At 36.8% G+C, this 27,810-nt stretch overlaps 1 protein-coding gene across 11 annotated transcripts in view; it reads left to right on the forward strand.

Annotated features, from left to right (window-relative positions):
• HNRNPC (heterogeneous nuclear ribonucleoprotein C) overlaps positions 1-26,848 on the forward strand; it is a 53,147-nt gene extending 26,299 nt beyond the window's left edge. For 5 of the 11 annotated variants that reach the window (XM_032416964.1, XM_032416965.1, XM_032416966.1 and 2 more), the window contains 7 exons: positions 637-914; positions 6,085-6,199; positions 6,801-6,848; positions 24,602-24,762; positions 25,474-25,587; positions 25,830-25,990; positions 26,090-26,848. In XM_032416964.1, coding sequence (XP_032272855.1) covers positions 674-914; positions 6,085-6,199; positions 6,801-6,848; positions 24,602-24,762; positions 25,474-25,587; positions 25,830-25,990; positions 26,090-26,173 — 924 coding nt within the window. In that variant the 5' untranslated portion in view covers positions 637-673 and the 3' untranslated portion in view covers positions 26,174-26,848. The remainder of the gene's footprint in view (positions 1-636; positions 915-6,084; positions 6,200-6,800; positions 6,849-24,601; positions 24,763-25,473; positions 25,588-25,829; positions 25,991-26,089) is intronic. The other 6 variants (XM_032416972.1, XM_032416971.1, XM_032416969.1 and 3 more) reach the window with 3 other exon arrangements.
• The last annotated feature ends 962 nt before the right edge of the window (positions 26,849-27,810 follow it).

A 27,810-nucleotide genomic window follows, 5' to 3' on the forward strand; every position in this document is an offset into this window, starting at 1 on the left:
TGAATGATTTGGGTCTATATATTGCCTTAGTATAATAAAGTTAATTATACTTGAAGGGGAGAGTGTCTATTGAACAAATTTAGCTAAAGAATGGTTTGTGGGCAGAATTTGGAGTTTTGTATATCTTTGGAATAGGTGAGCCTCATTTTAATAATAGCAATGTATGAGAAGGTGGAATTCTTGATATATGGCAGAGAATGGTTAGGTTAGAATGGCAGATAATGGTTAGGTTAGTATGACAGGGAAGGTTAAAAATATAATGAAAAGTTGGTGGTAGAGAGCTTAAGGGGTTCTAAATTGCTTGAGGACTTTAGAACAGAGAGGGCTCATTTGAAATGAATAATATCCTTAATTGTGTTGCTAGTAGTCTTCCCCACCCACTGTCCCGTGAAATGGTAGTCTAGTGCTGCTGGAATAGACTAGGGAAGATGGAGCCTGAATTTGTATAAGGATGCATATATTCAGGAGCTCTCCTCTCTAAAATAGTAATGTACTTGCTGCTGTGAGAGCTCTTTACGTTCACTGATACTCTAGTTAGTCACAGTGGTTCAAAATAAAGAGTAGAAAGTTTTATCAAGGAGTATTTTGATTTTATCTTTTTTTCCCCCACCTGAATGCATTTTTTTTTCCTTCTAGTTTTTCGGCTTTGTGAGGAACCTTATCATCAAAGAAAATGGCCAGCAACGTTACCAACAAGACAGATCCTCGCTCCATGAACTCCCGTGTATTCATTGGGAATCTCAATACTCTTGTGGTCAAGAAATCTGATGTGGAGGCGATCTTCTCAAAATACGGCAAAATTGTTGGTTGCTCTGTCCATAAGGGCTTTGCCTTCGTTCAGTATGTTAATGAGAGAAATGCCCGGGCTGCTGTGGCAGGAGAGGATGGCAGAATGATTGCTGGCCAGGTTTTAGGTAAGATCTGGGTTGAATTTCTTCGTTGACTGTTTAATTGAGATATAAGGTTTTCCTGTTCATGCTTCTGTTTTTCTCTCTCTCCATTGAGCTAAGTAAAAAAAATTTAGGTTATAGGTATAACTGGCTAAATAAGGATTTTATTCCTTTTTGTGTAGCAGAAACTGCATAACGAGTTGGTGGTCTTGAGTAAGGTCAGGAGGATAGGAATGATACTACTACGTCAGGTACAGTTGCTGCCTAAATAGCTGTCCTCCCGCTCACAGAATGGGCAAAGACAATATAGCTTAGTCACTCATGGGCTGTGGAGTCAGATTGCTTGGCACAGTTGTGTGTTGGGCAGTCTACATAATTTGGTGAGTCTTCTCATCTGTTAAAACGGAGGTAGAGTACGTAATCTATTTTGTGTTCTTACCTGAGGTAATAGTACTTTGGTGTTACCAAGAATTTGGATTAATTAGGATGATTCATGAGAAGCTTCTGATAGAAGTCTAGCATGTTACGCTCAATAAAAGATACTTACTGTTGCATATGTTTTAGCATTAGCAGTACAAACTGGTTTTGTTTTAGGTGTTAGTTTCCCCAATAAGGGGTCTCCTGATCTACCATGTTCAAATGTTTGGAAGATGAGATCTGAGCTCTGCTCACATGTTTATATTCTAATCTTTAGAAAATCTCATTACATATTAAGACTTTAGAGCACATAAGTATGTTCCTGATGATTGTAGAATTTCATCTCCTTGAATAGTCTTCTAACTACGTATCAGTTGCTAAGATTTGCTGTCAGAATCATAGTTAATTTTATATAGTTTATATTTTCCTGGGTGTGAATATTAGGGAAGCTGAAAGGTTTGTAAGACAAAAGTCTTTCTTTTTGCTTTTTATGAATAAGAGGGAATAAGCACACAGACATCTTGAGTGCCAAAGAATGGCTAGTTCCATTGTTGATAAGGTATTGCTTAGTAGTTAAACAAAATTACTACTTTAGATTTATAAAGTTTATAGCAATTCATAATTGAGACTTTTTTTAATTGAGAGTTTTCTGATTATTCCTGTGGTGGCTTATTTAAATTTTCATTTTGTTTTCAGCATATTCAGGAGTTTGTATTTGGTTTTTTTTAAATGCATAATGTTCAAGTTTAATTCCACCTTAAATGTTTTATTTTCTACCTGGCTTCCTCTCTTCAGGTTGCAGTGGATTTTTGTCCCCTTAAGTGTTTCCATGTTGGTGTTTCCCTACAGTACTACACAAAACTTCAGCATTTCATAATGTTTGTAGCATTTAATAAATACTTCTTACATAACATGATTTATTGTAAAGTTTCAACAGTTTTTTTTTTTTTAAATAAGTGACAGCTCCATTCTTACAGTAAACAGCATTACTCTTCATAGCAGGAGCAGCTCTTCTAAGACTTTATGGTTTGTTTTTAATATTTTTTTATTTGACAGCACAAGCAGGGGGAGCACGGGAAGAGGGAGAAGCAGGCTTCCCGCTGAGAAGGGAGCCAGATGTGGGTCTCCATTCCAGGACCCTGGAATCATGACCTGAGTTGAAGGCAGACACTTAACTTGAGTTCCCCAGGCTCCCTCTTTATTTTATTTTCGTGAGGGGGAGGGGGCAGAGGGAAAGGGGGAAAATCTGAAGCAGACTCCCCCCTGAGCACGGAGCACGATGCCCTACGGGGCTCCCATCTCATAACCCTGAGATCATAACCTGAGCCAAAACCAACAGTCGGATGCTTATCTGGCTGAGCCACCCAGGCGCCCCTCACTTTTTATATTATTTTGAATTGTTTGATTATGGTTTCTCAGTGGCTCTTTCATGAAGAGCTCTTTCATGCTAGAATAAAAGTTTTGTGTAATTTGTAAACACTTCAACACTTCTTAAATACTGTTTTTAAAAATCCTAACCATACTGGATTGGGAAGGAAAAATATTGGAAGTTAGAGAGGCTTGTAATCCTTGACATTGAAGACACATAGAATAGTTGTAATTGAGAATACGTAAGAAATTTTCAAACCCATTTGTCCTATACCCAAAGTACAGGAAAATACATATATAAAATTTGGGCATCTGTAAAATGGCTGCAGCGAAAATGAACTAAAACAGGAGTTTTGCATCATAAAGACAGGGTTTTTTTGATACTTGGTTTTTTTTAACTGTCATGGAAATTTAACACAAAAGTAGAAGAATTTAATGAACGTGTGTAAGTACATCTCACCTAGTTTATTTTTTTTAAGATTTTACACAGAGAGGGAACACAAGCAGGGGCAGTAGGAGAGGGAGAAGCAGGCTTCCCGCTGAGCAGGGAGCCCAATGCAGGGCTTCATCCCAGAACCCTGGAATCATGATCTGAGCCGAAGGCAGACGCTTAACAACCGAGCCACCCAGGCAACCCACATCTCACCTAGTTTAACAGATACCAGTATTTAAATTGTTTTCATCTGTTGTTTCTATTGGTTTTCTTTTAAATTTTGTTAGAGTAGTTTTAAGACGTCAACATATATCCAACCAGATAAGAAATTTTAACAAAATGCCAACCACACTGCTCTTACAACATATTAAAAAAAACCTCACAGTAATTCCTTAATACCATCAAATATTTAATCCATATTTAGATTGCTTTATTGTCTCAAACTTTTTTAAATCAAGACCCAATCCATGTCCACATATGCATTTGATTTAATTGCCCCTTATGTCTTTTAAATCTGAGTTTCCCCATCCCTTCCTTTCCCATTTAAAAAATTTGTGACATTTAATTTGTTGAAAGCCTCAGTGTCTTCCATACTGTGTACTGATTTGATTCTTTGTGGTGTCATTTAATTTGTTCTTCTCTACCTCTGTTTTGTGTAATACTGCTAGATCTAGAGCAGTGCTGTCCAGTAGAAATATAAACATGTATACTTAAAATGCATCTGAATTCAGACTTGTGGCTAGCAGCTTACTATATTGGACTGCAGATCTAGAGGCTTGATTCAGTTACAGTGGATAATGTTAACGTATTTTATATTGTATCACACCTAACATGATTGCAACCTAACATGGTTGCCCATTTTTAGTGATGTTAAGGATAATTTGGGTTCAGGTTTTAGATCTTGATCCATCTGTGATAAAAAGTTTCCCATCAATTTTTCACCTTAATGGTGATCATCCATTGATGATCATTGATTAGATATTTCATTAGGGGTTGCAGAAGAATAGATTTCTAGTTTCCTTCTGCATAACTTTTCTAAAATGAACAATTCACTAATATTTGCTTTTTCTGAAATACCATTTATGTTGGAAAGTTTTTAGCGGGGGGCAGGGGGTGTAGGAGGGGCAGCAAAGCGAGGTTTATTGAGCAATAGCAAAGTGATAGTACAAAGCTCCCAAGGAGGAAAGGGACCCGAGGGGGTTGCCTAGCCTTTTTTTTTTTTTTTTTTTTTTTAGTAAGTTCTGTAAGTTCTTTCCCACCATGGGCTTGAACTCAAAACCCCTAGATCAAGAGTCGCATGCTGTACTGACTGAGCCAGACAGGTGCCCCCATAATATTAATACCTCTAATAATTTAAATTGGTGTGTTTTAGTACATTCCATATCCTTCTTTAGAGCTCAAAATACTTCATCTGTGGCCAGTGTAACCTGTGTCCTTGAGACCTTAGTCTTATAATTTCATTGCATCCTTGCTTTCTGGCACCACAAGATATTCCAGGTGATCTGATGTATTTCTTGACCTAAATCTCGATTTGCCACTTACTGAAATAATGGGAATTATATACAAGCCACTGTCTGTACACCAGAAGTGTTTATTATTCAATTTTAATTGCTTCTGTCTAGTTTTCAGGCAGAATAGGAAGCACTTTTTTTTAAGAAAAAATTTTATGTGTGATTAGTACCACAGTTTCAAAATAACTATGCCTTTTTGTTTGTTTTTTACTAAAATTAAGATTACTAAATGCATTTTTAGATTTGAGGTTCTTTTAAGAGAGTGGGCCTGCTGGGGGTAGGGCTGGGGGACACTGTGCCTGGAGCCTACTTAAGAAAATAAAAATAAAAGTCAACTGTAAAGGCAAGGTTGTTAACGTTGGATGCTAAAAATTGGAAATGAGTTTAGTGAACCAAGAACTCTGCAGATTCTTCATAAATGTAATGGTGTTCAGCAAATAGTGTACTAAAAATCTGTTTTTTAGTTGGTCATTTGATGAACTAAGTTTTGGAGAGCTGGCTTTTGACCAACGGATTCTTGTTAGAATAAGAAAGAGATATGAATTCTTTTGTTTGGTAGGCAGTGGGTGGCAGGGTTATAGCTGGCCATGTTGGAATAGTTGTTTTTAATAACATTAGTTGTTTATGGAAACTAGGACTTCTCCTTTGTTCCCTTAAGTCTTCCTTGGTGTGTGTGTCTGTGTGCGTGCGTGTGCACGCAGACACACAAGTGCACACACAAATGTGTATGTAAAGGTTCAGCAATTCACTGAATAGTATTTCTTTTTTAATGAAGTCTGCAAATTTTTTTTTTCTTTTTCAAAGATTTTATTTATTTGACAGAGAGAGAGACAGAGAGGGAACACAAGCAGGGGGAGCAAGAGAGGGAGAAGCAGGCTCCTGGCTGATCAAGGAGCACGATGTGGGGCTCAATCCCAGGACCCCCAGGATCATGACCTGAGCCGAAGGCAGACGCTCAATGACTGAGCCACCCAGGCACCCCCTGAATAGTATTTATTAACTATTTTTATTCAACTTTTACAGCTGATCCTGTTTGTAAGGAGAATGAAAATTCACCTTTGGGGATAATTTGAGGGTATCAATAATTTGTGAAATGCTATGTATTTTATATCTCTGAGGTCATTCATTGATTCCTAATATATGCTCTTAATAGCAAGAGTTTCATTTTAGCGGGAGCTGAGGGTAGAAGGTACCAAAGAGAAATGTCGTGTCTTATATATGAGTGTGTGTGTGTGTGTATGTGTATGTCTTATATATGATGAGTACTTTTTACGTTACAGTACAGAGGACAAAGTATTGAAATACTAAGTCCTACCCTTACATAAGGAAAGATGAGATACAGTGTTCGGCCTTTGTTGATTTATATACTATGTACACATTTAAATACTGTAGTTTAAGATTCTACCCTATCCCTGCCCCAACAGAGTTGTCATTGAAGTTTTTGTCTTCATTTTTGTTTTTTCAGATATTAATCTGGCCGCAGAGCCAAAAGTGAACCGAGGAAAAGCAGGTGTGAAACGATCTGCAGCGGAGATGTACGGGTCAGTACCAGAACACCCTTCTCCGTCCCCTCTACTCAGGTCCGGAACTTTATTATTTATAACTGCATTGTGTCCATCAGTGGGCATCTTCTCTATCTGTTTTCTGGATGTGGGGAGGGTTAACTGTAGTATGTTTTATCTGTGTAAAAATGATGCTTTATTAATTTTGTATTAGTATACCTTCTTTTCTCCCATTTCCCAGAGAATTACTAGAATTCCCTGAGATTTTTTACTTACTAAGGAGCAGTTTGCTATTTTTAACATACAATGAAATCTTTGAGAGTTGTTTAGTTTGTATAAGAAGCTGGGAACTATGAAAGGGAAGGGAGGGTAGCATAAGAATGTTTGGTTTACTGTTGTATTTTTCAGTGTTCTTATATTAGCTATTATGTTTTATGTTGACATTGTAGCAGATTTACGCCTAAATTTGCAAATTAGCTGCTGCATGTCCAGTGGCTTCTAAAATGATTGGAATTTTAGTGATTTGTTGCTTGAATGATTGGGGATTATTCCATGCTATTCTCTTGATCTATTTGTTATGGTTGGTTTTGCATGGTTTTTTGTTTTTGTTTTTCCCATCTGCTATTGTGAATTTACATCAACAGCTCCAAATTAATCCTCTTCGGTATTTATTTTTCAGCTCCTCTTTTGACTTGGACTATGACTTTCAACGAGATTATTATGACAGGTATGTTAAAGTTGTTTTGTCTATTCTGCTAAAAAACCATTTAGTAAGAACCATTTATTTTTCTGTTTTGTAATGAATATTCTCTTTGTAGTAACGAAAAACAAACATGTTGTCAAAGTCCCCCCTTGATAAACAAAATGAAAAATGCCTTCCTGCAAACTGTCTGGGTTATACTAGGGTGACATTTCTGTTGGTTTCAAAGAATCAGTTTATATAGTGTCAGGGCATATGGGAACATGTCCAGTATTATATTTGAGTTTGTGTGCCAGACTTGCCAAATGACAAAATAGGACTTAATTAGCATTTCCATGTTCTCTTCATTATTTCCCTATTGCATACTTGCCATTTGGCTTTGCATTGTAGGGCATTACAGCAAAACTACTTAAAAAAAGATCCGTAAGTCTCCCTTGAGCAAACCAACTAATGGAAAATAGGATACAGTAAGCATACATAAATGAATTAACAATATAAATTGCTTTAGGGGTTATATAAAGTGTTGAAGACTTGTAGATTGGGGGTGGTGGTTGACACCATTCTAAAAGCCAAGGTGGTAGGAACAATGGTTGATTTATGTGTATGTGTGCCTTCAGAAGAGCATTAGTATTTGTTGAAGAGACTTGAGAAATAAAATCGGAAGATGTGTGGATAGGGATACATTATGGACAATTATGAATTAGAGATTTAGATGTGATGATATAGGAGTTAGTTATTGGGGAATGACATAATACACAAAAGATACTAGTAACATTGGCATTCTGTTAACATTAGTCCTCATGAACATTAAGAAAATACTAAGTTTATTTGGTTTCCTGCTTTTTTAATTATGCATTATATGGAGGTATATGGAGCATACCTCCTATATTGGACTTGATCTACTTTGAATTTTCCTTTGCTTTTTCATCTTAGGTTTTCGGTATTCCAATCATAAGGATGATGTTAATATATGTAAGAATTTCAATTAGATCAATTTTTGCTTTGGAAGTAAAAATAATGTCTTGATTTGGGAATGTTTCCCTAAACTAGAACTTTTGGAACTGAGTTGATTAGTCATGCCAAGGGAGTTGGGTAATGGAATCCAGTCAGTCAGTAAACGCTATGAGTAAGGCCTGAACATGTATACTTTTTGTGTTTGAGAGAGATACGGACTGCAACAAGCTAGTAATTAATAGGCCAAAAAAATAAGACTGGAAAAATAGTTTGGGCCTACATTGTTAAGATCTTTAAATGCCATATTAAGGTTGCATGATTTGAGTATTCTTCATGCATCTTCAGAATGGTTCTTTCATTTGTCCTTAGAGATTTCTTCACATTTTTGTGTCTATTTGTGTTTGAATACATATATTGAAAACTATGGTGATTCTCATACTTTGAAAATACTAAAATATAAAATGAGAACAGATCTGGGCATCTCTTTGCTACTGAAAATGTGATCATTGGGTGAGTGACTTGAAGGCACTGAGACCTACTAAGTTAATCTGAAGCAGCTACCCTTCACCGCATACTCTGCTTAAAAAATACTCATGCCCAACTACACCCATAGGGATTCTGGTATACATGGTATATAGGTAGATTCTTGAGTATTGGTGTGTGTGTATATATATGTATGTATGTATTTTTTTTTTATTATGTTAATCACCATACATTACATCATTAGTTTTTGATGTAGTGTTCCATGATTCATTGTTTGCGTATAACACCCAGTGCTCCATGCAGAACGTGCCCTCTTTAATACCCATCACCAGGCTAACCCATCCCCCCACCCCCCTCCCCTCCAGAACCCTCAGTTTGTTTCTCAGAGTCCATAGTCTCTCATGGTTTGTCTCCCCCTCCGATTTCCTCTCTTCATTCTTCCCTTCCTACTATCTTTATATATATATATTTTTTGAAGTTTTTCAAGAAATTTGATGTCAGAGTCGAGAGTAAGAAGGGATGGGGAAGAAGTTTTATTTCTGTAATTCTTAGCTTATATCTTTGTTCATGGCTCCCTTTAGAAAAATTCTAATACATTTATATATATGTATAATAAATAATTGGAGGTGTACCATAGACTGTCAACAAACTCCTGTTTCCTGTTTTAAATTGAGTGTATAGAGAATTTTAACATGTACAGTCCTACCTTTTTCATGAGAATAGCGATATAAAGTTTTACTTTTTAGTTGTCCTCTTGGACCGTCCCTACCATCATCCCACTATAAGTAAGTTCGGAAAAGATTGTTTTGAGTGAGGACTTCTGAAGGGTTAATTGAAAAGAGCTGTAAACAGCAGGGAATAGAGAAGAAATTTAGATGTTTGCAGAAATACCTTTTAAATTTCTTTCCACTGCTATTTGATCCTAAAAGTTGGTGGCAGTGCCACTATTGGCCTCACTCTTTCGTTTTTCAAGAGGCAAGAGAATAACTTTAGTCAGTCTGATGTGTTGCTTGATTTATATAGGGTTGGTGAAAAGTAATGTCTTTCTCCTTCCATTCTAATCTCAGCCAGTAGAAAAAGACTTCTGATAACTAATCGAGCAACAACCAGGCAGTATCTGGGAAAGGGCCAATTCAAGTATATTACTAAGGTCTGTGATGGGAAAATGAACCTGTTTAGTCAAAAAAAGAACTAGTCAGGAAAATTGCATTAGTTTCTTCTCAGAAGTCATTCTGAAGATAATTTGCAAGGTTAAGACTTTTGTTATTGTCTTTGTTGCTAACATAATGATCCTAAATCAACTGTGTTGGATTCTTTATTAAAGCAGAATGGAAAATTGGCTCTGAGATAAGCTGAAAGCTCTGGGTCTTCCTATGTAAGTGGGGTTAAATCAGTGTCTACCTAATCTCTTTAGTCATACCCTTAAAAACATAAAATTCACATAAATGTTTCAAGACATATATGGCATTTCTTTAGGTTTTGGGTTTTTTTTGTTTTTTTTTTAAGATTTTATTAGCTTGAATGAGCTGGGGGAGAGGGAGAAGCAGACTCCCTGCTGAGCATAAAACCTGACGCAGCCTGATGACTGGCTCCATCCCAGGACCCAGATCATGACCTGAGCCAAAGTGAGATACTTAACCGACTGAGTCACCCAGGCGCCCCAGATCATTTCTTTGTTATCTAGCTTTCTGCGATTTTGAGTTCTACTTATTCTTACGGTAGAGAGGCAGCTGATAGAGGGCCTAGGAAAGAACAGTTGAAGAATCTAAAGGTGTATTTAGCAAAGAAGTTTATGACCGAAGTCATATGTAATCACAATTTTCTTATCCCTAAAATGGAAATAATGCTTACTAATAGAGTGGGTATGAAGACTAAAGGAAACCTGAAAGATAAGAAATTGCATTTTAAGGGCGTCTGGTGGCTCAGTTGGTTAAGCGTCTGCTTTCAGCTCAGGTCATGATCCCCGGGTCCTGGGATCAAGCTTCACATTGGGTTTCTGCCCCTTCTTCCCTACTTGGGCTTTCTCTCTGTTTCTCAAAAAGAATCTTTTAAAAAAAAATTAAAAATTGCATTATAAATGTAACAACGCCCAAATATTGTAACTATTAACCAGTCAGTGAAGACCTTGAGGATTCATTCCTGTTTATTATCAAGATTTCTTACATGCTAAGTTTGCTGAAAGTTATACTTCTGAATTAGTAGTTTTATTAATCCTATTAACACTGACACATATTATTTTGTTGACACTTAGTAAAATGAAGGGACTATGGATACCCCACCAGTGCTCTTCCCAAAAAACTAACATCTGTAGCATAACTTGTTCTTTATGTGTGACAGTAGTCTTACCAACTAATGCATAGTAAAATGAACAATGGTTAGTGTTTGTTTTCTAGACACCTTTTTATTTTAACTCTTCTAAAACATCTCAGTTTAAATATATGTAAAAGAACAGATGGGGCACCTGGGTGGCTCAGTCAGTTAAGCATGTGACTCCTGATTTCAGCTCAGGTACTGATCTCAGGGTTGTGAGATTGAGCCCCTCCTTGGGCTTCACACTGGGCGTGAAGCCCCCTTAAGATTCTCTCTCTTCCTCTCCCCCCTCACGCCCCAAAAAAGAAGAGTGCACAGTAGAAGATAAAGACTGCTTTTATAAACATAATCCCAGTACCATTTATAGTTAAAATAATATTTCTTAATCTCATCTGCTTTCTGCAGACTTGATACTGTGGGTTATATTTTAGCATGTTTCTCTGCCACCTCTATTTTGTCTGACCTGCTGGATAGATTTGCAGGCTTGATAAGATTTCAGGTTCTATTTTCTTTTTTTTTTTCCTTTCCTTTAGGGATGAGGGAACATGAGGGGGTTGTGGGAAAGAAGAGCAGAATACTTCATTAAAGGCATTATGCGTTTTAGTTATCATTAGCCTGATTTTTGACAAATTTTAAGAATGCAGGAAGCATTGGGTGTTGTATAAGGAGATACACTTTAGATGTCAGGAAGTATGTAATTAACAATTGTTTTCTTAGGAGAGTTAGAATGACCTGTATTTTTGTTTGGGGATGAGTGGGCATTTGTGATCAAGTCCCAAGGATTGTAAATACTTTACCTTTAAAACTGGAGGGTAATCAAATGTTAAGACTTAACCAAGTCACTTATATTTTAGTATGTTGTCTACTGAGGAGACAACGGGATCAGATTCTGTAGCTTTATGCTACATCCTGCAGTGATTTTAATTCGGAGTATAGGCGGAAAAGTTAAAACTGTTACCTGTGATCATTAAAGATAACCATAGTTTGGAAGGATTCTCAGTACAGGGTGCTGTTCTTCCAAAGTTAAATAAACGTATTTCTTAATATCTTAGCATTATTACAGTGATCAGATTGTGCATTGTAATGATGTAAAAGTCAAAATAATTACTAGGTTTTTTCCGTAAGTTACCTTTTTCACTGATTATCTGAATTAAGCCTGTCTTTTGTTTTTGTTCCTAAGGCCATTCCTAATTTTATAGGTGTTGGACATTTTGGGATGGATTTTAATAAAAATTGCTGATATATGTTAGATGTATTAATATTTTGACAAACTGTCCACTCTGTTTCACATACCAGATTCATTAACCAAAACATTTTTTTCTGGTAGGATACAGCCCCAAAGGTAGTTTTTGTTGTTGTTTAATGATGACTGCTGATGGGCATCTATGTATAAAACTAAGGGAGTTGCGTCACACCTGTGTGCAAAACATTACTGTTTGTTGATGCTGAAAGCCTGAAAACGTGTAAGCTTCTGACAGATCCAATTTCAGTTGTGTCCTATTGCGAATCTTGTTGCTTTTAGGAAAATTGTTGCTGTAGGACCTTGTGTGAGCAGTTGCTTTGAAATACTGAATTTGAAATTTATTTCTAATTTAATCATAATAATAATAATAATTTAATTAAAATCTCCACATTGAGTTTTAGTCATTCACTTTTGAAATTATGGATCATTAGAAAGGCTGTATGTGTTCTCGTGCCAGAAGTGTTGTAATAAAAATATTTAGCACGTTATTGGAAATACACGGGCATTAAAGCTCTATTTTTTTGAGGAATCTTAACCTTTTAAGCAAAATTGGAATATACTACAAGTAGATCTGAAAGTTCTTAGGCTGACATATGCACGGAATTGATGTTTGCCATAGTTAAACTGGCATTATTAAAATCATATTTGACTTGTGTTTACTATTTGTGCCACAAATATTTAGTGTTTCCTTAAGTAAAAAACTATCCATTTTTAGAAAAATACTGAGATTCTATGGATTTTAATCAGTTGTGGTCCCACTTTTGTTTCCCTTACAAGATAACCCATGAAATTGTTCTGGAATTACATGTGGTAATGGTTGCACAAGTTTGTGTACATTTATTCTATGGTATGAGAGTCATATGTCAATTTAAATGAAAAGGAAACTACCCAGTTATGGACAGCCACGTAATTCTCCTTATTCTATTGAGGACTTGAGAGCACAGGAAAAAGTGTCTTATTAGGTTTGACAGTAGGCTATAATATGAAAGCTGAGACACAATAAACATCTGGTAAGTGATGGTTCAAAAAGATCCTGATTTTAGTTCAGTGTGATCTGAGGACTTTATAATAAAAATCACACATTGCATATGGTATGTGAATAATAATGTAAACAGTGTATAAGTGATTGGACTGTAAAAATTCTTCCATCAGAGCTTTTTCAGAGTGCTATTTTTATTCCATATCGAAGTATATGAAGTAAATATGCCGGCACACCATGAATAAAAAGAATGGAATACATCAACTCACATATCAAATACAGTGCGTGTATGACAAGCCATATGTTACTTAATGAAGAAACTGTTGTAGCAAGCATGGTATGATACAGTGAAGAAGGTGATGTGGAATTAATATCAGCTGCTGTGTTCCCTTCATTGTATAGGATTATGTCATAGGAAGATGAGTAGTGTTTCCTTTTGTGGAGCTCCACGCTCTGGTAAGATTTAAAGAGCCCCCAGGTAGTTTCACGAAGTGCTATATTTCAACTTGCTTTTGATACTAAGTAGGAGGTTTTGCCACAGATAGGGTAAAGGTACGGAGTTGTAAATATCCCTGGTTATATTTGGGGAGCAGCCAGTTGTAATTGGAAAGAGTGTTGGTTGGGTCCCTGGGTGGCTCAGTAGGTTAAGCATGTGTCTGCCTTCAGCTCAGGTCATGATCCCAGGGTCCTGGGATCAAGCCCCACATCAGGCGCCTTGCTCAGTGGGGAGCCTACTTGTCCCTCTCTCTCTCTGTCAAATGAATAAATAAAATCTTAAAAAAAAAAAAAGAGCGTTGGTTGTAGAGGGCTTTGTATGGCACGTTAGGCATATGTCCCGTAGGCAGAAATAACTTAGAAACAGCTTCATGGCTAGAAAAGAGAAGTTGGAGGGGAAAAAGGATGTTTTAAGTAGTTAACATTGTAAATGTTGGAATGGAGAGGAGGTACAGGAATTTCTGAGGTAGACTGGTCTTGGTGTAATTAAAGTTATGAGAGTAAGTGTTTTGAAGGGAGAAAATAAGTATAGCTTAGATTTTTATCTTTTAAGATTATACTAGTAAAGGTTACATGAAAGGTTTAGAGGGCTTGAGTTGTTTGAATTTTGGGAAAAAATTTTGTTGATATTTCTCTTACAGCTCTTCTAGAAAGTATCCTAGTAGACAGTGGAGAAAAGTAGTTGAGGTGAAGTACAGTGGTAGAGAACTCTCCATTGAAATGCAAGACAAGGAAAGAGGCTAGCCATCATATTAAACCAGTATTTAAACCCTTATTTTGTTCTAGGCACACAGAGTTTTAGGTTTTGGATTAATAAATTACAGAAATAGTGACTATAGATCATAGCCCCTCCCCCCATGTTACTGAGATTAGTGGGGCTATCATCTTGCCTCCCCCTTTTTTTCCATTTTTCTGATATTCCTGAGTAGCAGTGGACCTGAAGGAAGAGCACATAAAGTATTCAGGTTTTGAAGAATTGGGTGAGACCATCCACTTGGAAAGGCATGTGATTCAGACCAACGCGGTTCTTAGCTACTTGGGAAAGCTAAGGGATGCCTTCGTAGATGTCATTTTAAGCATAAGGTGAAATTTTGGATTTCCTCTGAGCCCCTCTGATGGTTTTATTTTGCATTGGAACATGATCATGTCATTGTTGCTAGGAGGATTTTAGTTAAGGGCATAGTTTAGTACAAATATAATTTCAACATAAACCTGGTATTATTGACTTAAAATTTTGACAGTACATTCTTTATTTCACTTAGCATTCATTTTGGGCTGTTTGCTTATTTTTCTATGTGTCTTGGACTCTTGGTAAGTAGGAGGGACATACTTTTTTCTTGGGAAAACATTTGACCCTCAGTTATGGACAGCCAAGTAATTCTCATTCTTCTGTGGAGGACTTTGGAGTGCAGGAAACAATACGTAATTATTAGGTTTGACAGTAGGCTATAGTATGAAAGCTGAGACACTATAAACACCTGATAAGCAAATGATGGTTCAAAAAGACCCTGAGAATCTGCTCTATGATTCTGAATTAAATGCCGTTCTGGTTATAACCTCTAATTGAAAGATGGCCTCTGCTGTTTTAGGATACTTTTAATTCAGGTAGATTTTGTCATTCTCCTTGACAATTTTTTTTTCTTTTTAAAATTTAGCTTTATTGAGAGAGATGTATAGTATATATACATATTATAAAGTCTTTATTTTTAAAAAATTTTTAAGAGATTTTATTTATTTGAGAGTGAGAGCTGAGGTGGGGGAGGAAGAGGGAGTAGCAGACTCCCCACTGAGCAGGGAGCCCTATGTGGGGCTCGATTCCAGGACCCTGGGATCATGACCTGAGCTGAAGGCACTTAAATGACTTGAGCCAGCCAGGCACCCCTATAAAATTCATTTTAAAGTATACAATTCAAATTAGTACATTTAGAGTTGTGCAGTCATGACCACCGTGTTCTAATGTTAGAACATTCCATCATACCAAAAATAAACACTTGTTAACAGTCATTCTTTATTTTTCTGTCCCTGGACCTAGCAACTACTAACCACTTTCTATCTATAGATTTGCCTACTCTGGACATTTCATATCAGTGGATTCGTACAGTATTTGTCTTTTATGACTGATTTCTTTCTCTTAATACTTAATGGTTCATCCACGTTGTACCATTTGTTAGTACTTCATTCCTTTTTTGTTTGGTTTGGTTTTTAATTTTATTTGAGAAAGAGCATGAGCAGGGAGGGGGTGGGGAGGGAGAGGGAGAAGCAGACTCCCTGCTGAGCAGGGAATCCAGTGTAGATCCCAGAACCCCAGGATCATGACCTCAGCCGAAGGCAGAGGTTTCACTAACTGAACCACCCAGCAATATAATTGGTGGATTATATTCCATTGTATGGATGATACCGTGGATAAATATGGTTTATCCGTTCATCAGTTGGTGGACATTGGAGATGTTTTCACATTTTGAATGATGCTACTGTGGACATTTGTATACACATTTTTTTGCGTAGCTAAGTCTTGTTTTCATTTCTCTTGGGTATATACTAAGAATAGAATTGCTGGGTCTTACGGTATTTCCATGTTTAACCTGAGGTGCTGCCATACTGTCTTTCAAAGCAGTTGTACTATTTTACATTCCCATCAGCCACGTATGAGGGTTCTCCTCTCTCCACATACTTGCCAGCATTTGCTGCATTATTATTTGTCCTTGTTATTTAACTACTAGTTCGAGGGTGAGCAGTGTTATCCCATTGTGGTTTTGATTTGCATTTTCTTTTTTTTTTTTTTTTTTTAAAGATTTTATTTATTCATTTGAGAGAGAATGAGATAGAGAGAGAGCATGAGAGGGGGGAGGGCCAGAGGGAGAAGCAGACTCCCTGCTGAGCAGGGAGCCCGATGCGGGACTCGATCCCGGGACTCCAGGATCATGACCTGAGCCGAAGGCAGTCGCTTAACCAACTGAGCCACCCAGGCGCCCCTTGATTTGCATTTTCTTAAAAACTAGTGATGTTGAGGGGCACCTGGCTAGCTCAGTCGAAAAAGCATGCAACTTTTGATCTCAGTTGTGAGCTCAAGCCCCACATTGGATGTAGAGATTACTAAAAAAAATAAACTTAAAAAAAACTAATGACTGAGTATTTGTGTTCTTACTAGATACTTGTTTATTTTTGGAGAAATGTGTTCAGATCCTTTGCTCGTTTTTATATTGGGTTTTCTTGTTGAATGTAAGGCTTTGTATATTGTAAATACACGTCTATGGATACCATATCTGACACTGACATTTTTGAGGTTTATTACTGTTTTCAGTTTTTTTTATAGTTTCACCATTCTACCTTGTGTTCACAGGAGATGTGTTAACTGTCACTTTATACTAAGGACATTTACTAGTTTATAAAGATTAAGGTTTTTTTATAGACTGAAAAATTACAGAATTCTAAGCTGTGTTTGGAAATTATATATAGGCAATAGATACCTATGGAAACAACAAAATAGAACGGTGTCCGATAGAACTTTCTGTGCTGATAGAAATATTCTGTATCTACAAGGTTAGTGTGGTAGACATTAGTCAGATACAGCTTTTCTGCATTGAAAATGTGGCTAATGTGACTAAGGAACTGAGACTTTAATTTGAATAGCCACATGTGGCTAATAATTACTCAGCTTGACACTGCAGGTCTAGGGTGCTGCAAAGTTAAGCCTTACTGGGTCTAATGAATTTTGAGTAGTTTTGAGTATAAGAATTGTAATGACTGAAGACTTCTCTTCAAGCAGGAGGTTAGAGAACTCAGACTGCAGTTTTAGAACAAAGCTGACAAGGAATATTGATGGGTTGGTTAGGGTTATCCAAGAAACTAAATTTCCAGGGAAAAAGAAGGTACCCTTTGATAAATAAGATAAGATTATATTTTGATATGCCCTCTTAACTGTAATCCAAGGAATGAAAAAGTCCAACAAATAGAATTTGACTTATTCAGGCAGATAAACTTTTTTTCTAGGACCTTTATTACCTTACAATAATAAATGTACTTACTGTCAGATTAGTGGAGTTTAGCAAGGGAAAGAGATTCTTAGGGTACAAAATATGTAATAGCAGGAGAAACTTAGCAGTGGAAATTTTTGTTTGTGATTTCCTTAAGGCAAGTATGACATGATAGTCTCATCACATCCATTATTGGAAGATCTGATTTTTATTTTGTAATAGCTTGGAAAATGATGCGATTTTGTGGTAGATTATTATATTCAACTTATTTTTGCCTGATTTTCCTAGGGGGGAACTCCCAATAGTCTTTATAAAGCTAGGAAAAGACCAGGTCAGTGCTCCTGGCTTTCCTGCTATAAAGATAGTTTAGTGTGTTGTGTTGATAGTGTTGTTTGTGACAAGTTCTTTCCTAGAGGCCACTTTAGGAGAGACATTGTTGTGTTCACCAAGGGTGCTGCGGTGGAAAATAAATGGTCTCAGAGAAGATGGGTTGGTTGAACACATAGCGAGATGGGAAGCAGTTGGAGAGTTCTGAGGTAATCCAGACAGATTTGCTTACAGATCAGTGTGAAGGCTGAGAGAGGAATCAGATGTCACCAAAGTTTTGGCCTGGACAACCAGAGACTTGGAATTTACAGAACCAGTGATAGGAGAAGAACATGGGAACTAGATTGGAGAGTGAATATTCACAGATTGGTCATGGATATGTTTGTTAGACATTCATTTTGAGAGATGTTAATTAGACAGTTGTTTATACAGAGACACAGTAGTGTCTGCTTATAGGTTGTAAAACCCACAATATTGGATGAATGAAGATAGAAAGTAGAGATCCCTGGAACACTGCAACTTTGCAAGACTGGGGAGAGGGGAATCAGTATGGGTAATTGAGAATGCCATAAAGGAAGAAACCTGGAGAAAAACCAGAAGCTTGAAGTGTCCCAGCTGTGTGAATATTAATACATATTAATAGTGTACTCTAAAGAGTAGAGGGATGAACTGCAAATGTTAAGTAATACGAAAAATTAAAAATGCGTGGGGATCATTGGTGACTTCAACAAGGATAGGTTTTGATAATGGTCAGGCAGAAACATTACAGGGAGATTTCAAGAATGGAGAAAGATAAAAATAGGACACCTTTTTACATTCAGCAGAATTTACTCTGTACAGTTTTAACATACATAGTATGAACAAGGTATAGTATCTACCAGTATAATCAAGATATAGTTCCATCCTTCCCAAAAATTCACCATGTAGCACTTTCCTAGTCAGTTTCTCCACCCTAGCCCTTGGCAAACCACAAATCTGTGTTCTCAGACAACTACTTAAAAGAAATTTTATTGTAAGCTAAAGAAGTGTACTCGTCTGGCCTGGCTTGGTAAAATGAGAATATAGGAATGAATGTGCTTACATGTTCTTAACATACGGTCTGTAAACAGTATTCTCAATAAATACTCTTTTTTAATTTTGGCTTTATAAAAAAAATAAAAAATTGTACCACACTTGACAGTTTTTAAGACGTTATCTTTGTAAAAGACCCAATGACATTTGGGGAGTAGTATATATGTTAACATTATGACAAATGAATAAGGTCATAATTCTTGGGAAATTGTGTCTATTAAAGATTGTCACCTGGATGTAAAGTTTGATATAAGCAGAAGCAGAGATTTTTAAAAAAAAAAAAAAAAAAAATTTTTTTTTTTTTTCCCTGAACATAGTCTTCAATCCAGTACTGTTCCTGAATGGATTTATCAAAGCAACCCACATATTTTATCGCTCAGATTATTTTTTGTTTAGAAAATTTTCAGGTGAATTTTCAAGTTGTCTTTTCTGGAAACGTGATTTTGTGTTAATATAGCTTCCTAGATGAATCTGTCAAGACAAATCACTATATTTTCTTAATTTTAAGGTGTAGCTTTTATTTTTTTAAATACATAAAATTGGGTGCATCTTAAAATGAGTAGGTATAGTTAATTTTTTTCCCTCTTGCAGAGTTGTAAATAAATCAGTGAGGCAATTTTCAGTTGTATGTATTGAAATTTCAAATGTTATCTTTGAATTTGCAAAAATACCCCTAAATACTAAACCCACAGTTCTTTCTGAAAGATTGTAGAACCATTTACTCATTGGCAACATTGTTTCTACATCTACAGGGGCTGTTAATTCCTTCTTTTTGTCAGCAGGAATGCATGTGCTGTTCCCAGCGTTGATCATTGTTCTTTGGGCAGTGTTCTTAAACCCACAAAGGTGGTTAGGTAATCTTTGTTTTTCCTTTAGTTAACAACATTGTTTTTTCTTTAAAATTTAATAGTTTGGGTGCCACTATATATTGAATGATCCTTTGTAGCATACTGGTTTGTCCTTTAGTCCCTTTATCATTAAGGGTGAGCAGGGCTTGCTCAAGTTTTTCAGTAGTATAGATCATCTATATCTTTAATGGACCATTGGATAAAGGCAACACAAAGCTAAGGAACATAAAGTACAACTCTGCAAATTTATATTGGTAATTGGCACTCTTTCCATAAATTGCATTAGCAAAACAAGTTTAAGTTCATAGTTTCATTTCAGCTTCTCCCAAGAAGACTCACCAAGGCAGCATGTTTGTGGAAAAATACCTGCAAATAAGGCTTAGAAATTGTTTCTTTAGAAATAAAACACAAATTATAAAAATTTAGCTAGTTGATTTATTTTTAAGCACAACAAGCATTTCGGCAACATGAAAACAGGTTTTTTGGAATCCGTTTTTTTTCATAAGTTTCATACTTACATTTTAATGTAAACCTGAATTAAACGTTACATAGACATTTTAAAGCTCCCCCCTTCATTCTTATATAAGTAAAGCAGAATCAGTAGCCTACTCCTAAATCTTTGAGATTTAAAGAAATACTATTAAAATTACATTAGGGTGAACTTAAAAATTTTTAGTTTTGGGCGCCTGGGTGGCTCAGATGGTTGAGCTCTGCCTTCTTTCTGCTCAGGTCATGATCCCAGGGTCCTGGTATTGAGTCCCGCATCGGGCCCCCTGCTCGGGAGGGGGCCTGCTTCTTCCTCTCCCTCTGCTGCTCCCCCTGCTTGTGCTCTTTCGCTCTGTCAAATAAAGAAATAAAAATCTTTTAATAAAAAAAATTTGGTTTTTAGTTAAGTATTTGTCTACATGTTAAAATGAACTTTATACCATAATCTTTAATTGTGCATTTAAAGTAATTTCATTGTGTTACTTTTACTACATTAAAAATGAATTACATGATTTTTTAAAAAGTCTGAGGGGTTGTACTATCTCTATGAAAAAAGTTTTGGTAGTTTTAAAAGATAATGGAAAATAGTTATCTAATCATTCAAATACAGTTTCTTAGAAGTTTTTATAAGGAATGGGAAAGAACTATCCAGAAATATTTTGTAATGTTCAGAGATATTAATTACTGAAAGCCTTGATTCTTGAATAGTATATAAGGAGTGCGTGCTGAAGGTTAACCCTGGATGGTATGGTGGGAAACCTGTAGTTGAAGTTGTAGATTGTCACAGGAGAGTGAGCACACTGACGAGAATAAAACTTAAAACAATTGCAGTAGCAAAGAGTCTTCACTCAGGGCTTTAGTTTCAACTCTTTAAGTGAATTGTTGGTGCACTGGTTTATGTCTAGAGTCATGGTGGCTAGAGTTTGAGGTGAGTATCTCATCAACTGGGAGTTTATTTAACTAGTAAATACTGGAGCTAGGATGCTGCTCTTTGACTCTTAAACTCTGTACATAATTTTTGCTGTTTCCCATGGTTTCCTCTAGATGTATCCCACAGACTACATTTTACTGATACTTCCTGGGATTTTGTTCCTATCATTTTCTTAAAATCCTTCTTTTTGAATCTCATGAATTTGTACTTAGTTTTGTCTGGACTTCTCTAAATTAAAGCACATTTTAGGTGGCTGGCTTAGTCGGTAGAGCATGTGACTCTTAGGTGGTGAATTCGAGCCCCATGTGTGGCATAGAGTTTCGTTTCTGAGAAATGAGCACTCATTCTAGATTTGGTCTTGTTCCTGCATCAGTGATTTTTAACTTTATTGTGAGTAGGTAACGTTCATAGTATTTTAGCAGTTTGAGAGATCCTCACACATTCTAAAGCCCAAACAACATGGTAGCCTGTAAAATCAGTCCTAGGAAAATCAGGGGTAAGCAGGGAGAAACAACATCTTGAAATTTCATTGTAGATAAAAAATAATGAAGCAGAAGAAAATACTTCCTGACACTTGAATGAAATTATAATGGGATTGCATATTTAAACTGAATTTGATAAACCATTGTTGTACAGGGAGGAGGGAGTAATCTTATTAGATTGCTCTTACCTATAAATTATAGCATGTAGCTTTTATTTTTTTTATGATTTATTTTAGAGAGAGTACACAAGTGTGGGGGGAGGAGCAGAGGGAGAGAGAAAAGCAGACTCCCTGCTTTAGCCTAGAGCTGATGTCATGACCCTGAGATCATGACCTGAGCTGAAATAAAGAGATGTTTAACCGAGCCGTTATTTTATTTTATCTTATTTTTTTAAGTAATCTCTACACCCAACATAGGGCTGGAACTTAAAAACCCCAAGATCAGGAGTTGCATTCTCTACTGACTGAGCCAGCCAGGCACCTCTGTAAACTTCTATTTTTAATAAATGACTTGTAATGCTTATGTTTTGCTTAGAGATTAGGACAGTTTGTCTTATCTGTTTAGATAATTACCTAGCTAATGTGCATCCAGAAGTGTTTTAATTTCTTTAAAATGGTATTTTAATGACCTTTTTTATTCGGGCTAGATTTTATACCAACACTTAAATGTCCAGATTTCTGATTTAGGGTGCAGTCGTAATTCTCTTAGGATTTAGTGCTTGTTCCTTTGGTAACAAACTTTCATGAAGGCTTTTTAATGACTTTGGCTTTATCACTAGGGAATCAGCACATGATACTGATCTTGATAAGCATGGTTTTCTTGTGGGGGAAAATGGTTACTTAATCCTATCCCTTTGACCTTGAGTGTTGTCAGAGTAGGCATAGTTTTCTCTTCATGTTTTCACAATTGTGCACTTTGACATTTTACAAGGAAGATCTGCTTAAACTTCCTTAGAGGAGCCTTTGAGTTTTTCAAGAGTCCGTTTTTGCTTGAGCAGCAGTTAAGTTCCATGGCACTAAAAGCCCTTTAGCACTACCAGTTGGTCTTCTGAAACTTTTTTTTTTCTTCTGAAAACTAGAGCATTTGACTTCTATTTGTATTTGTGGGGCCATTACACAGATTTAAAACTGCATTTCTTGCCTCATTTTCATTGTGATGATTTACCTGCATCAGGTGAAATTGTATGGTTCAAAAGGAAGTTCCAGTGCCTACAAATAGAGGGAATCTGGAATGGCAAGATAATTGGTTTAGAGACTGGTGCCCTTTCCAGTGAGTGGGTTGGTTGGAAAGGGGTGGGTAGGTAGTTTAGATCCAACAGTATTGGGTCATGAGATGTTTCATGCCCAAAGATATAGATAACTCACCTTCGTTTACCTCCAGAATTACTTTTAAAATATCATCTTGCACAAAGGAGAGTGGTTTCTGAATTATTTTATATTTTATTTTATAGTTTTGAATTACACTGTGGGACATTAATGGGCCAAAAGAAGAAAAGCTTTATGTATGGAAAGTAGTGGTGATAATAAAATGTTACTATATTTTTCGTTTGTGCTAATTCCCATAAACCAATTAAAATTGACAAATTAACAACTCATTTACAATTTGATGCAGGACTCCTATGTGGCTCAGTTGGTTAAGCATCTGCCTTTGGCTCAGGTCATGATCCCAGGGTTCTGGGATCAAGTCCCACATCAGGCTCCTTGCTCAGCGGGGAGCCTGCTACTCCCTCTGACTGCTGCTTCCCCTGTTTGCACATGCTACCTCTCTCTCTCTCTCTGGCAAATAAATAATCTTCTTTTAAAAAATTTGTCTGCTGAGAAAAAGCCTGTAGAAGCATTAATAATACTTTCTTACTTTCTGAATCCTACATTGTCTTATTTCCTGGGACTCAAAACTTATAAAGTGTTCCTTAATAGAACTTAGAACAAGAATTATGAGTGCTTTAGTAATTTATACCACATAGTTGATTCTTTAGTGCTTGACAAATTAATAACTACTGTGCTTCAAGGGAAAAAGTATTGGGTGGTCTTGACTAAAAACTGCTTGATTGAAAATTACTAACTTGTACCCTCACTTGTTCGGCAGTGTACCTAATGTGCTCTTTCTTAATTTAGGAAAATGTTCCTGTCATAGCTACTCCTAGAAAAAAATGAGCTACTAGTATATTAAAGTAGGATGGAAAAAACATTGGGTTGAGGAAAGTTAGCTACTAAAAAGGTGCAGAACAGAATTAAAAAGATTTTTTTCCATGGTAGGTCTTACCTTCTTATGTTGCCAGTCTATTGTAAAAATAAAAACATGGAATGTAGAGGTTTTCTAGAACTATTATCCATGTAAGTTTTTTTTGTTGTACTTTGAATTTTCTCTTTACAAAAATGAAAGTCATTACCAAGCCATCACTTCAAGGTGTATCGTTAGCAGTTACTGGGATACTTCTCCACTGGAAGCAGCAGTTAAGCAACCAGTGGTTTTGTGTTTGTTTGTTTGTTTTTGAGAGCTGAATGTATGCTGCACAGTGGATTTAGGCACTAGTGAATAGCGAACAAAACAGACCATATTCTCCATCCTGTTGTAAATGGAACTATGAGTGCATCCTCTGCTTAAGTGTTGTTAGAATGGATCATGGCTTTTTATACAAAGCTAACACATATGAATGGCCCTTTGTTTTTGTAGGCCAAAACTGGTTAATACTATCAGTTTTATAGGGTTCAATTTAGTATCGCTAACTAATGGGATTTAACTCACAATAAACACCACTGTTTGCAGACTCCGTTAATTGCAACCCCTTTTTGTATTTTATTTGGGATTGTTTGTGTTTTATTTATTTATGAATTATTGTAGCATATATAGAGAGTAAAATCACAAAATGTGTATATTTTGTGTATATATATACAAATACATATGTAGGCTATTCATTGTACAAAGTAATGCTTTATTAATACTGCCAGAGTACAGAGGAATCTTTTATGTCCATCCCTTAAGGCCAACCAACTATCATTGGATATGCGTGTGTGTATGTAGTATTTCCTTTGAGTAGCTGCTGTATTCAAAACGGCAAAGAAGGTAGGTTTTTACTGGACTTTTGAATGAAATTAGCAAAAAGACACAAGTTGAGGGACAATGAACATTTATAAAGGTCACTGATCAATCTTGCTGACTTAGTTGTGAAGGAATTCTGTTTTCCTTTTATCCAATAGGATGTATAGTTACCCAGCACGTGTTCCTCCTCCTCCTCCTATTGCTCGGGCTGTAGTTCCTTCAAAACGCCAGCGTGTATCAGGAAACACCTCACGAAGGGGCAAAAGTGGCTTCAATTCTAAGAGTGGACAGCGAGGATCTTCTTCCAAGTCTGGAAAGTGTATGTATTATTATTGCAGCTTTGTGATTCTGCTATTTCTTGTGTGTTGAAATAGGGAAATTGGGGTGCCTGAGTGGCTCAGTCATTAAGTCTTCGGCTCAGGTCATGATCCCAGGGTCCTTGGGATCCAGCCCTGCATTGGGCTCTCTGCTCAGCGGGAGGCCTGCTTCTCCCTCTCGCACTCCCCCTGCTTGTGTTCCCTCTCTCGCTGTCTTTCTCTCTGTCAAAATAGATAAATAAATCCTTTAAAAAAAAAAGATTAAAAGAAATAGGGAAATTAATGTAGTTAATAATGTTCAGGGTTTGTACAAAGGGCTTTGTATAAACAAAACAATGGAAGAGGAGAAGATAGTAGTGATTAAGGGGCCAATTAAAGTTTTAGACTTTAGGGAGCTAAGCACTTGTGAATTTACAAAATGTGTAAGTCAGTCAAACAGTACAAAAAGTGCTTTCAAATATAATTGAGGTCTTTAGTGGGCCTACGAAAGTAAGAATACTGTTGCTAAGGGAGTAGGCACATTAGATTTAGTTTTTAGCTACCAACTAAAAAAATGAGGATCCCCATGACTGGAACAGTATATGATCCTGGCTCCATTTCTCCCCCGGGATCTCCTGCTGGCTATTGCCATATGGTTTAGTTGGAAATGTGTTTCGGCATCTGGTAGCTTCTGGTAGAGTTGATTCTAATCTAGAGTTTTGTTTGTATTAAAGTGAAAGGCGATGACCTTCAGACCATTAAGAAGGAGTTGACCCAGATAAAACAAAAAGTGGATTCTCTACTGGAAAGCCTGGAAAAAATTGAGAAAGAACAGAGCAAACAAGGAGGTAAATGGTCTTGCCGCTTGTTGGGTGTAAAATTGGGTTAGTTGCCAAAGGTAGTTGAAGGTATATGTTGGAATAGTGGGATATAAAGCAATTGAATATGAAACTTGGGGAATTTGAATTGGGAAGGGCATTTGTGCGGGAGGATTTAGATTTGTGCTGCAGTTCTGTGATCATTAGTGGGGATTGTCTACATCCTGTGGACATTACTTGCCCCTAGACAGACTTGTCCTTCTCATCCCCAGTAGAGATGAAGAATGATAAGTCAGAAGAGGAGCAGAGCAGCAGCTCCCTGAAGAAAGATGAGACTAATGTGAAGATGGAGTCTGAGGGGGGTGCAGATGACTCTGCTGAGGAGGGGGACCTACTGGATGATGATGATAATGAAGATCGGGGGGATGACCAGGTGAAAACCACGGGAAAGGAAAGAAAGAGGTGGTGGAGGGGGGAGCAGGGACACATGGAGTGCCTCTAACTCCATCCTGTTTGTGTCTGTTTCTCACAGCTGGAGTTGATCAAGGATGATGAAAAAGAGGCTGAGGAAGGAGAGGATGACAGAGACAGCGCCAATGGCGAGGATGACTCTTAAGCACATAGTGGGGTTTAGAAATGTTGTCCCATTATTTCTTTACCTAGGCGCTTGTCTAAGATCAAAATTTTCACCAGATCCTCTCCCCTAGTATCTTCAGCACATGCTCACTGTTCTCCCCCTTCCTTGTCCTTCCCATGTTCATTAATTCATATTGCCCTGCGCCTAGTCCCATTTTCACTTCCTTTGACGCTCCTAGTAGTTATGTTAAGTCTTACCCTGTAATTTTTGCTTTTAATTTTGATACCTCTTTATGACTTAACAATAAAAAGGATGTGTGGTTTTTATCAACTGTCTCCAAAATAATCTCTTGTTATGCAGGGAGTACAGTTCTTTCCATTCATTCATACATGAGCTCCAGTAGTTGCTTCCCTAACTGCAGAGGCAATCGCATTAGTTGAGTAGCACCTGAGAGCAGCTTTGAGTTAGAGGTATGTGTGTTATACCCCACATAAGAGTGCTATGTGGGGCTGTTCAACACAAATGTAACAATGTATTTTTGTGAATGAGAGTTGGCATGTCAAATGCATCCTCTAGAAAAATAGTGTAATAGTCTTAAGATTTGTTTTCTAAAGTTGATACTGTGGGTTATTTTTGTGAACAGCCTGATGTTTGGGACCCTTTTTTCTCAAAATAAACAAGTCCTTATTAAACCAGGAATTTGGAGAAAAAAAACCTGGTTTTTTATTTTTGTATTTTATAATTGTTTACTTTAAATTCTTTGTTTTGCAGCGGCCTCCACAAAAACCCTAGAATGTACTAGATATATTTTTCTTTGAGTCATAGTCATCACTCATACCAACATACACTACTCAAATGATGTGTCATTGGGGTGGGTATTGCATTAAGGAGACAGTAACTTTGATGTGGAGTGGAGATTCTTGAGCAGAATAGCTTTTTTATCCTAATGAAAAGGTTTGGGAATTATATTAAGCTTTTTCATTGATGATCTGTGGTCCAGTTGGCACCCCTTTTGAGATTTTTTTGTGTGTGCTAAATTGTTTTGTCCTTAAATGGAAGAGGTTCAAACATACCACGTTTTCAGGAAAATTGGAAAAACTGGAGAATGAAACCTCTGTTTTCTTCCACTTTATCCTTTTAATTGCCATTTAGAGTCCCAGTTACTTTCTGGATTCTGAGTCTATGCGTCCAAGTTGCCAAAAATAGGAAAGCTTTCTCTTCCCTGCTCTTCTGTAGTTCATACCTTCCCAGGTGACTGAGAACATTTACTTTCAATTAGTTTAATCCATATAAATAATTTTTGTCCCCTCCGCCTGTGTGATTAATTTCAGGTTTGGTTTGTTTTTTAGGCATGTTACTAATTAGCACCTAGACTTCCAAGGATGGATTTATTAAACAGCTTCTAGATTTGATACGCTTCCCTAATCCTGAAAGGTCTGGTTTATTTATGTTTTATACTTGGTTCCAGCAGAGCAGGACAAGAACATCGTTAGTTTGGACTCTTACCATTCACACAAACCTTGGATTCCCCAGAAAGTTGCTGTGTTTCATAGCATGCAACAAAGGCATTTATATCAAACCTGTGAGCAGAAGTCCTGTCCTATTAGGATCTCAAAAATCATTTTATATAACAGGTGACAAAGCAGAATAGAAGGAAGAGGCTGAACTATGAACTA

The sequence above is a fragment of the Phoca vitulina genome, unplaced genomic scaffold, assembly GCF_004348235.1.
Source record: "Phoca vitulina isolate PV1807 unplaced genomic scaffold, GSC_HSeal_1.0 scaffold20, whole genome shotgun sequence".
NCBI classification, from domain to species: Eukaryota; Metazoa; Chordata; class Mammalia; order Carnivora; family Phocidae; genus Phoca; species Phoca vitulina.